The sequence below is a fragment of the Babylonia areolata genome, chromosome 9 (genome assembly GCF_041734735.1).
Source record: "Babylonia areolata isolate BAREFJ2019XMU chromosome 9, ASM4173473v1, whole genome shotgun sequence".
NCBI classification, from domain to species: Eukaryota; Metazoa; Mollusca; class Gastropoda; order Neogastropoda; family Buccinidae; genus Babylonia; species Babylonia areolata.
The window spans coordinates 30,583,958-30,596,457 of NC_134884.1; the positions used below are offsets into that span (position 1 = coordinate 30,583,958).

The following is a 12,500-nucleotide window of genomic DNA, read 5'->3' on the forward strand; positions in this document are numbered from 1 at the left end:
GCTGAATTGTGGTGAAATGAGACTAGTGTGGCTTCATTCTGAAGTTTGATTACTATTGACTATTGTTTGTATATATATCACTATCAGTGGTGTTAATCTGTTGTTTGTATTGCAGAAGAAAGAATGCAAACTGAAGAGGTGTAAGTCCAGATATCATAAAGGATGATGACTGACATTCTGACCTGTGTAAGCTCTGTCTTACTTCAGTGTGACCGCCCTTCATTGACGAGCAATCTCGTCAGCAGCAGTCAAGGTGTTAATGTGTGTCATGCTCCTGAATCTGTATTACAAAAACACAGTGTAATTTTTTAAAAATTTTGCTTGGTGCATCATTTGTGTGTGTGTGTGTGTGTGTGTGTGTATGAACTTGTATAATACTATATATATGTGCATGTTTGTCATTGTGTATATATCTGTCACTCTGTGTGTGTGTGTGTGTGTGTGTGTGTGTGTGAGAGGATTTTACAAGTTCTTATCAACTCTCTTCAGAGCAAAGTGCCTGTCCCGATGACTCAACACCATGAGAAAACAGACCTTCAAGCTCTGATCATTGGTTAAATCTAATGTCTGATTCTGCAACAGTGCTCCAATATTGCGTCAGTCTTTTCTTGTTATCATTTTTAGTACTTAACTTTTTTCTTTGCTCCGAGGGCTGGATGTAAAGAAAAGCAAAACATAAAGACTAAACAACAACAACAACAACAAAAAACCAACCTGTTTTTGCTTATTCCACTTCTCTCATTATGCAAATATATTTTTGGTGCCATATTAAAGTATTATGACATTTTCGGCTTTGACCCTTTCACCGCCAAGCTTACATTTATGCACAGGCGTGGTAGAGGACCCATGTCACTGAAAGGTGACCATTCCTTGGGTCTCTTATCCATGAACCTACTGCTGTTAATGTTTGGTGGTAGGGTAGGCCATATTTTCAATACATCGCAGGGGGAATCCTCAGCTATTCTTAGCTCACTGTCTTTTCTGTGTTTATACAGCAAGGGAATTTTGTACTCTAGATTGACTGGTGGTGAAAGGGTTAAACTGCCATATAACATAAGTATTTATCCTCTCATTCATTCTATGCCATGCAGTACTGTATATATCTCTTGCATTATCTTGCGATGACTAGTGTTGTTTCACTGTCTCTCAAAATAACAGTAGTACTGAAGATCAGATCCTTAAAAATCTCTGTATTAATCTGTTATTTTGATCATCACCACCACCACTATCATCACCCACTTGAAAAAAAAAAAAGAGAAAAATTTAATTCTTGTATATTTCTTGCATTCATTGTCAACAGAAAGCAGACTCAGATGATTCTGGTAATGAGGAGCCAATCGCAGAAGCCGATTTCTATGCAAGCAGTGATGCTGATGCTGCCAATCGTGTTGCCAAGCAAGTCGTGCATAAGACTGACAGGCTTGCTGAGAGGATCAGCAATCTGACGTTACCACGGGAACGAGACCAGGTGCCTGAGGGCCTGGTTGATTCATTACCACCAGAAGGTAGAAGAGCTATGTGTGGGTGTGAGTGTGTATGCAGGTGTGTTTAATTCATCAAGTTCATGAACTGGACTTGCCAGCTACACCTGATTCCATCAGAAATGAGAAAATAACAATGTATACCTTTGTCACTTTCTGTGGGCTTATTACTCTCCACTCCCCTCCCGCTACAAAAGTATAAATGCATGCATTTCATGCTACAGGTTATCAGTGTTTTGAAAGAATTGAATTACAGTTTGAGGTTACGTACTTCCAGGAGGTTATCGGCCGTGGCTACTTTCGTTTTCTCAGCATAGGTGGATAGTAGTTTGTACAGGACAGGAATGTCAGACCCCTGCCGGAGTCTGCACAAGTGGGTCATGGTAAATATGTTACTTAAACGTAATTTTAGATAGAAAATTTACTTTTTGTGAAATAGATGATCAGAAAGTAAATGCTGTTAAGATTAAAGATGTGTCTGTGAAAAAAAATGTCTTTCAAACAAAAAAAAAAAAAAGTCTTTCAAACAACAAACAGACAAACAGCAATGATCAAACCTTTACTAATTTTAGTCTGTGATGGTACTTCAGTGATGTTTCAACCATTACCAGCTCTAGTCAGAACAGACATGCCTCTTCACCTTTCTTACTTCCCTTCCCTCTGTTGCTGTTGCAGTTCTGTTGGTGGTGTTCCGTAACCTTGACGACATTTCCAAGTGGACAGCCGGGCAGGTGTGCCAGAGGTGGCGGCAGATTCTGGATGCGGAGATGTCGCAGTCCAAGTGGAAGCACTTCATCAGCCTGCGATGGCCCCTCTTTCAGCCCCAATACAAAGTGCACTGCTGGAGGGCCATCTATTCACAGCTGTGAGTCTGCTGTGTATGTGTGTGTGTGTGTGTGTGTGTGTGTGTGTGTGTGTGGTGTGTTTATGGCATTGTGTGTGTTCGTGCATGCATATGTGAACATTGGCTGGACCGTGTTGATGTTGGGGTGGGGGAGAGAGAGACAGAGACAGAGAGAGAGAGAGAGAGAGATCACAGACACACAAGGGACAGAGCAGACAACTGTGAATATGAATATAAATACAAATGTTTTATTTAGATCAGGCATTTACCCCTGTCTGAAGAGGGTTTTATTACTAATAGTACAGAAAGACCCAGAGAGAGAGAGAGAGAGAGAGAGAGAATGTGAATACTCACTTGAATATGTATTTTGTTCAGATTAAGCCTTTGCCCCTGTCTGAAGGGAGTTCATAAAGATACCAGAGACTCAGAGAGAGAGAGAGAGAGAGAGAGAGAGAGATGTGTCTGTGTAAGACTCGAGTTACATACATGATATATATATATATGTGTGTGTGTGTTGTATATATGTGTGTGTTGTGGGTGTGCAAAGTTGATTAAAATGTTTATGCGTATATACTGTTTCAGACTAAAAAGCTCTCCATGCCGTTACTGCCTCGAGAGCATGATGTTACAGGTAAGTCTACCACTTCACTTTGTAGTGTTATTGTTATATGAAAATTGTCTGATTATAATTTTTGGGGGTATTGATTAATTAAAAAGCTTTTTATCTATCGTAATTCAGTCAGATAGTTGATCAATGGATTTGAAGAGAAATCTTGAACAAAATAAAAAGAAACAGAAAATCTGAATCACTGTTTTTTTCTCACACAGAGAGAAACAAAGAAATTAAAAGAAATAGAACTGGCTATATTGGAGCAGAAATGTTTTTGAGAAAAAACAGTTTTAATGCTTTTCAGTGTTTACTCTTGCAGTTTAGTAGTCAGTAAATCATCAAGAAGAGGGGTAAAACATTTTCGTGGCCACTTTTGTTAAAACAAAAAGTTTGTGTTTATCTCTTCCTTGTTTACTCTACAGTTCATTGGTGCTTTGTTTTCAAAATAATAGTCTGTATAAAAAGAATGTTTTGTCCAAATGTAACACATCCACATCATGATGAAACCCCCCAAAATGTTTATTTTTATGTATGTATATTCTGAAAAAGTGTAACACACCCACATGAAAAAACCCACACATTTTGAAAAAAACAAACATGTATTCTGACTAGAGTGAGACACACCCATACAGAAGAAGGCAACAACAACAACAACAAAAAAAAACCCCCAGCAGTTTGATAAAACAAATGTTTATTCTGAACTGAGTGTTGACACCCACATGCCTGGGTTGTAGAGCACCAAAACAAGTGTTTCTTCTGAACTGAGTCTTGACACACCCACATGCATAAGCCCGGGTTGCAGAGCCCCAAAACAAGTGTTTGTTCTGAACCAAGTGTTGACACACCCTCATGGTAAAGGCTGGGTTGCAGAGCACCCCGCCCATCGAGGAGAACTCGTGGCGGCACCGGCGGCTGCGCAGCGAGCTGAAGACGCTCAAGTCGGACCCCCCCGAAGGCATTCAGGCCACGCCCTTGGACCGACACTGCTGCCACTGGCAGGCCTCCATCACGGGGCCCCAGGGCAGTCCTTACGAGGGGGGCCTCTTTCTGCTCTACCTGCAGATTCCACACAGGTACTAATGATGATAATGATGATAATATGAAAATGTATGATGATGATAATAATGATAACAATAATAATAATGATGATAACAGTAAAAGAATATCTGATAATGATAATGATAATAATGATATAAGAATGTACATTTGTATAGCACCATTTCTCTCTAGTGAGAGCTCAGGGCGCTGTACTTGAAAAAACCCCAAAAAAACATTACATGCCCCTGGGCAGTGTTTACGAGGGCAGCCTTTTTCTGCTCTACCTGCACATTCCACACAGGTAATGATATTAATAATGATAATGATAAAATAATATGATAAAAAATGTATATTTGATATAGCACCATTTCTCTCTGAGAGCTCAAGGTGGTGTACTTGAAAAGAAAAGTTAAAACAAAAATTACATGTCCCTTGACATCCTTATGAGGGGACAACCTCTCTCTGCTGTACCTGCAGATCCAACACAGGTATTCATGGGGCAGGCGGTGGAAGGGGGTTGGGGGGATGGGGAGGTGGGGGTTGGGAAGGGGCTGGTGATGGCCTCTTTCTGCACACTGGTATTCAGGGATGGGGGTGGGGTGGGGTTTTGAAGAGGGTTGGGAGGAGGCTGCTAGAGGGGCAGGGGACATGGAGGGAGGGAGGGGTTTTGGGAAGGAGGTGTGTTGGGGTTTCGGAGGGATATCATATGGATGAGTGGGCTGGAGGTGTATGAGTAAAGGGAGTAGGAGGGGGTTGTTTTCTTTTTGTAATACAAAAACAGCACAACCCCCCCAAAAAACAACAACCAAAAACAACAACCCCAAACAAACGAAAAAAAACGACAAACTGTAGCAACAACCAACAAACTACAAAAACAACAGCAGCAGTGGCAGCAATAGCAGCAGCAGCGGTAGTTGATGCAATAGTTGAGGCAGCAGCAGCACATATAATCCAAGCCTTAATTTTTATAGAGTAGTCAGTGGTGGTTTGTTTCAGTGTTTGTAAAATTCTGCTTGACTGAAGAGGCAGTTTAACTCATGAAAGATTTGTGTTCTTTAAAAAACATTGGAATCTCTTTCTTAAATGTTACAATATTGATACTTCTGGTACTAACACATTGTTCACTGTGATATTTTTTTGGTGTGGGGGGGATTTGTTAAAAAAAAACCTCCAACAAATATGCTTTTAATTACACATACTTAACCGTGACCCACTAGTGCAGACCCCGGCAGGGGTCTGACATTCCTGTCCTGTGCAAACTACAACAAATATGCTTTATTTTGTTAACAAAGGTTTGAAGATGTGAGTCACATGATTCCATTACTGAGGAATTCAACATTACGTATGTGACATTCTGGACAGGATATGTTGGGATAATTTAACGTACATTGCCTGTGCACACAGCTACCCCATGCGGCCACCCAAAGTGCGCTTCATCACCAAGATCTTTCACCCCAACATCAGTCGTCATGGGGACGTAGGGCTGGACTCCATTCACCATAACTGGAGCTTGGCTCTCACCATCTCCAAGGTAAGTTGGACATGGTGTAAGCTGGTATCTTTGTGTACATATATGAAAACCAGTGTACAGTAAAATGCTGTGGGTATGTTAAACTGAGGGGAGAGAGAGAGAGGAAGATAAAAATGTAAAGAAAAGAAAAGAAAGATGAGAGAAGAGTAGAGGAGAAGGGAGAGGAGGGGAGGGGAGGAGTGGAGTGGATGGGAGGGAAGGGGAGGGGAGGGGGGGGGGGAGAGAGAATCAACGAACAGAAGAAAGCAGAAAAAGAGGAGAGAGAGAGAGAGAGAGAGAGAGAGAGAGAGAGAGAGAACCAATGAACAGAAGAAAGCAGAAAAAGAAGAGAGAGAGAGAGAGAGAGAGAGAGAGAGAGAGAGAGAGAACCAATGAACGGAAGAAAGCAGAAAAAGAGGAGAGAGAGAGAGAGAGAGAGAACCAACGAACTGAAGAAAGCAGAAAAAGAGGAGGGAGAGAGAGAGAGAGAGAGAGAGAGAGAGAGAGAGAGAACCAATAAACGAGCAAATTAACAAACAGATGAAAATGTTTTATTCAACTTTGAGAGAGAGAGAGAGATAGAGTGAGAGAGTTGTGCAGATGAATTGTCTGATTTGCCAAGAGAAAAGATAATCTTGTACTCTAATGACTTTAGTTTAGCAGAGTCCTCTTGAGATAAAATTGACTTTGAACAGACACACACGTACAAAAAATGCTGTAAAGCTGTGAAGACACAATGTGAACATGTTATCTAGATCTACCTTGATAATCTTTCAAAATCATTTGGGTTTATGAAAAATTTTGTCATCTGATTTGTGGAAATTATTGTTGCATCCTGTCATTTTTGTGATAGATATTCAAAGGAGTTAGAAACTGTGGAAAAAAAATCTTTTATGAAATTAGTAGAACTCCACAAAATGCCACTCAGAGATGAGCATTCAGGACTTTATTTGTAGTATCTATAAAAACACACACTCAACAACCCACTTTTATTCAGGACAGGGTAATGAACACGAAGGGGAACAGTCATGAAGATGTGGAGGAAGGTAGCAGAGTGGTAAAGACCCTGATTTGCCAATAGAGGGTCTGTGAGGGTCTGGGATCAAATCCTGATCTCACCCTTTCTCTCAAGTTTGACTGGAAAATCAAACTTGGCGTCATGTCATTTAGATGAGACTGTAATCTGAGGTCCTATGTGCAGCACACACTTGGGGCATTGAAAAAGAACCCTTGGCAACGAGAACGTTGTCCTTTGGCAAAATTCTGTTGTAGAAATCCATATATATATATATATATATATATATATGTGCATGCACTCGAGGCCTGACTAGTGCATTGGGTTATGTTGCTGGTCTGGCATTTGCCAAGCAGATGTGGTGCAGTGTAGATAGATTTTTCCAAGCCCTGTGAGGTCTCTTTGAGAAACTGAAACTGAAGATCCTGTGTGCACCTCCTGTACACAGAGTGGTAATAGCTGTGCCCATTGCAGGTGCTGATCAGTATACAGTCACTGCTGACCGACCCCTACTGCCACGTGTGCATGGAGACCAAGATAGGCATGCTGTACCAGCGTGCCAAGCCTGAGTTTGAGAGGATTGCACGCCGGTGGACCTGGAAGTACGCCATGCATGACTATGTCATGCCCACAGACGTGGACCTGAATGGTGTGTGAGCTGTGTGGTGAATTATTGAATTATGTGAGGAGATGGTGCTTGAAAAGAAAAAGAAAACAGTAAGAAAGAAGAGAGTTACGGATGGGAGGATACCTGTGTTCAACATCAAGTACGCTGAAGACCTGAATGGAAGATTGGGCACTGATGAATATGATGGATGATTCCTGAATTGTTTTTTTTTCCTGAAAGGGTGAGAAGAGACTTGTGGGCTGGTTGAAAAATTGTGTCATGTGACTGATAACAAAAGTGAGATTGGAGTGGTTGTATGTCGAAGAGAAGGATGGAGAGAGTGATAAGTAAATGAAAAGTGAGTGACAAATCAGTGACACTTTATGTGAAGTGGTGAGATATTCCTTTTCCCAAGAACAGTGATTTGTTTTTGGGGTATTTCTTTGTACTTGCACCTGAACGTATGTCATTCTTTTGTGGGCGAGAACCTTGGCATGCACACTTGTGTGTGTTTCTGTATATATTTGCATGTGGGCATGTTTACCTTTGTCAAGATTTGAAGATAGTCTGAAATACAGTGTGTTGATGATTGCAGAGGATGTGTGGATGTTTTTGAGAAGAAACAGTTCATGTGTATTGATACTGATTAAGAAGCATATTGAGGGCTCTAACTGGTTCTGATATAAAGCATTGTCTGGGCACTTAGTGGTGATAAAGCTTAGTGAGTGCATGTACTCTTGAAGTTGAACCTGTAAATTATACAGCATAATGTGCACTGATGTGCCATTGTTGAGTGAGAATATATTCACACACAGATGATGAATTTGGAGGCTTTTGACAATATCTTTCGAACAATAGTTGGCTTTTTGCAGTTTCCATTTTCATTTATGCAGTTTATTTCTCAGAGTTTCAGTTGTATGACCCCTACAAGACCACAGATCTATGAAGAAACCTTTTCACTATGAAACAGTTTTTATTTTATTTTATTATATTACTGATATTTTTGATAGATCAATAGAAGCTATTTCTCAAACGGAAGTGTATGCTCTTAGATAATTTCTGAACATGTAATTGATAACCAACTTGTTCCCTTTTTTGGGGAAGCTGCTTTTGCTCCCAGTGACTCTGTCTTGAAGAACAGTAGCTAAAAAAACCCCCAACAGTTGTATAACTGAGGAAGATGAGCATGATGATGATGGTGCTATGAAGATTGCCTGTTGTGTGTTCAGCTCTTGGTTACGAAAGAAAAACCTACAAAAAGACCAGTACATTTCTCTCTGTATACTGACAAGAATCATTCCTGGAATGACGAGTCATCATTGTGGGACAGTACACATGGGATTGTGTGAGGTGTGAGGTGTTGTTGGTATCATTCACTTTTTTATGTGATGGTTAAGTGCATACAGATATGCATTTAATACAGTTTATTAGGTATTTTTTTTGCGGTACCATAATTTATATGTTTGTGATATGTACACTGCTGCATTTTAAGCTATAGATATTGTCTGTGTCTTTGCCACTTCTGAATGAGTGTTCGTAATTTCCATGACCAACATTGATGCTTTGATCAACCTTTTGCCATAATGTCTTTGAAACTTTTATGCCTTATGCCATCATCTATACAAGTTTTAAAGAACTTTCCCATGCCCTAAGCCATTGGTATGAATTCACACATGCCTAAGAAAGGAGGCTACATTTCCTGATTCTGTCAAGCAAATAAAAGAATAAATCTGTCTCCTGAAGTCTGAGCCGGCTGAAAGAGTGAGGTGGCGATGAAGACTGGTGAGAAGTGATGGAACAGGCTATGCAGGAGATTGATTTATTCAGTTATTGTCACACATAGCTCTTGCAGCAGTCATCGTCATGGATAAGAAATAACCCATGTTTTGGTATCATGAATTTTTTTTTTTAAACCTTTGTGGTATACTTTCTGGGAAAAAATGTCCAAACAATCTGTATAATAGTTAATACTTTTTATTGACTCACCTTGTGTAAACAAAGTGAGTCTATGTTTTAACCCGGTGTTCGGTTGTCTGTGTGTGTGTGTGTGTGTGTGTGTGTGTCTGTCTGTGTGTCCGTGGTAAACTTTAACATTGACATTTTCTCTGCAAATACTTTGTCAGTTGACACCAAATTAGGCATAAAAATAGGAAAAATTCAGTTCTTTCCAGTCGTCTTGTTTAAAAGAATATTGCTCCTCTGGGATGAGCACAAAAAAATAATAAAAAATGAAGCCTAATTATATGCAAACTGCATTTACTGTTATATTTATTTTTGTATTCTCTAAACTTGGCACTTTGATCTGATATTCTGACCCAACAACAAGAGCAGTCATTATTATCCTTTTTTGTTCAAACAGGAACTTCTTTTGCTAAGCATGGAAGTTTTATTTATTTTGCAAACGTTTTTGGTGCAGATAGTAAAAAAGGGAAATTACTCTGTAATTAATGCTAGGGGACTTAATTCGAATCTGGTTAGGACTTTTAAAAAAAAATTTTTTTTAACGCGAAGCTTTATAATAAGAAATACAGAACACATTTTAACAATTAGATTTTTTTTAAAGTGTATCACAAGTGAGTCTTGAAGGCCTTGCCTCTCTTGTTTATATGGTATTCATACTTTTTACATGGTAGTTCAGTGTGCGATGTCTTTCCTGTGGTAATTCAGTGTGCGATGTCTTTCCTGTATTTAGTGGATGGAAATTCTTCTGTTATTTTGGAATTTGCACACTGATACAGAACTAACTTGCTTTCGGTGTGTTCTAAGTAATGAGTGGTGCTGATATCTCAAGTTTAACTCTTGGTCAGTGTGATGGTCCATCTGTTACTGGATATCTCTCTCTCTCATCATATTGTGTGGGTGGGCTGTGTCAAAATGACTATATGTGTGTTCTGCAAGGATACAATGCTCGATTCATGGCCTTGTGTCAGGAAGGAATGCTGTCTTGTTCATCTTCCCCACACATTTCTTCTTATCATCGATGCAAGAGTTCTGTTAACTTTTCTCTGAGAGAACCCAAATCACAAAGAACCAGGGCTAGTATTTGGAAATAACACTTAAGCTCATGATTATGACTGTGTCAGACACTTCTTGCTTTTGACAAATGGTGCAAAAAAAACCAAAAACCCCCAACAAAAACAGCCCCCCAAAACAACAACAACAAAAAACCCCCAAAACAAACAAACAAAAAAATCCACCTGCATCTAGCTGAGCCAGTTTTACAAACCTGATGGAACAAACAAGAGAGGCAAGGCCTTCAAGACTCACTTGTGATACACTTAAAAAAAAGAATCTAATCGTTAAAATGTGTTCTGTATTTGTTGTTATAAAGCTTCGAGTTAAAAGAAAAAGAAAGAAAAAAAAGTCCTAACGGCAGATTCAAACCCCGCGTGTTCGGGTGAGAAGAAACTGTCTTACCCATTACACTATCGTGGCTCCTTAACTGACATTCAAAATATAACATTTAAACATGCTTTTTTAAAGGGCAATAAATTGATTGCAGTATTCGCAGTGAGAACGCTGTTTAAATCATATTATTCTGGTGTATCTTGGGCATTCAAAAAATCTTTAAGGGCAATTAAAAATTCTTTTTAAGTCCGCGGTAAAGGAGACGTGGCTATTGCCGCACATTTAGCCGTTTTCTCTGGATCTAGATAGATGCACAAGCTTAGTTACACCCGGTTGACATGGTCGATTCAATTTGTCTTCTATGTTCATTCTAGTTTTATAGTTTTAAAGTTGATATTAAAATTGAGTATTTTGTTAAACTAATAACATGTAGAACCAAGTACAAGTACTTCTAAACGTCATATGAAGTGAAAAGGACTTCATTTTGAGAAAAGTCAAGACTGGAAATTTTTATGTTTCATCAATTCAAGGGTATTAACTCTCATGGTTTATTATTTTTAACTGTGAATTCCGACTGATTCTGTGGATATTTTTTATGGCAGTTTGGGGCACAATCCAGTAAGTGATGAGGCGTTCACAAATCTTTCTCTGAATAAATATTTAATGGTCTCCTTCTCCAACTTTCCATCACATGTTATTGTGTATTGTCGATTGATTATAGGATTGAACGGGCAGGTCAACAACTTGAAACAAAATGGTGTTGTTCGTGTTCGTGAAGAATATGATCACGCGCTTTGAATATGTATAAATATGTGTACGCAATTGATTTTTTGCCCATGACCTTCAGGGCTCAGCCAATAGATCTATGAAGTCCACTCGTCGTATTGATTTTTAGTATTTTCCGAACAAGACCACTTAGGCGAATGAACATAGTGAAAGCCCTGTACACTGAGAGTAAAACATACAAGCTTTTTATGTATTGAGTATAATTTCAAAATGTAATGTTTAAGATGAGAAAGATCAGTTTAAAGCAAATTAAGCCCCATAGCATTAATTACAGATTAATTTCCCTTTTTAACTATCTGCACCAAAGACATGCAAAATAAATATAACTTCCATGCTCAGCAAAAGAAGTTCCTGTTTGAACAAAAAATACTAAAAATGAATGCTCTTGTTGTTGTCTCAGAATATCAGATCAAATTGCCAAATTTAGAGAATAAAAAAATATAAATTATTAAATATAACAGTAAATTCAGTTTGCATATAATTTGGCTTCTTTTTTTAAATTTTTTCGTGCCCATCCCAGAAGTGCAATATTGTTTTAAACAAGATGACTGGAAAGAACTGAATTTTTCCTATTTTTATGCCAAATTTGGTGTCAACTGACAAAGTATTTGCAGAGAAAATGGCAATGTTAAAGTTTACCACGGACACACAGACACACACACACACACACAGACAACCGAACACGGGTTAAAACATAGACTCACTTTGTTTACACAAGTGAGTCAAAAATGACAGGCTGTAAGCGAATGTAAATTGTTTATTCGTATGATAATATGCTTTTTTTTTTTTTTTTTTTTTTAATACTTTAAACAATATTTATTATTATTGTTATTTTGATAAAATAAATATTTCCAAGAGATTATAAAAACAAACAAACAAACAAACAAAAAAAAACAACAAAAAAACAAAAAAACCTAGATTAGTTTTTTCTGTAGATTTTTTTTTCATTTGCAATATAAATGCCTCTTGATTAATATGACATTAAATCATTAACAATATCAAAAGGCTTACAGCTCTAAATGTATATAACACTGCCACATTAGCACACATCATATTGTGTAGTGGATTTTACTATTTTTAGTTCCTTCCCTTGAACCACAAACAGAGACACTCAAATGCTTTGCTACAGCTCTTGGTTTACTTGCATTTCAAAGCACAGCCATCTTTAGAATTGGTAATAAAATCTTAAGTACCAAAATTGGTACTTTATGCACTTTCATGAACAAGAGAGATTCTTTCAAAAGCTTAACCAGTTGAGTAC

The 12,500-nt window shown here is 38.5% G+C and overlaps 1 protein-coding gene across 1 annotated transcript in view; it reads left to right on the forward strand.

Moving 5' to 3' along the window:
- Positions 1-9,544, forward strand: part of LOC143285832 (uncharacterized) — an 11,009-nt gene extending 1,465 nt beyond the window's left edge. Inside the window, exons 3-8 of the mRNA XM_076593265.1 lie at positions 1,301-1,505; positions 2,157-2,346; positions 2,908-2,956; positions 3,806-4,008; positions 5,378-5,504; positions 6,973-9,544. Coding sequence (XP_076449380.1) covers positions 1,301-1,505; positions 2,157-2,346; positions 2,908-2,956; positions 3,806-4,008; positions 5,378-5,504; positions 6,973-7,155 — 957 coding nt within the window. The 3' untranslated portion in view covers positions 7,156-9,544. The remainder of the gene's footprint in view (positions 1-1,300; positions 1,506-2,156; positions 2,347-2,907; positions 2,957-3,805; positions 4,009-5,377; positions 5,505-6,972) is intronic.
- The last annotated feature ends 2,956 nt before the right edge of the window (positions 9,545-12,500 follow it).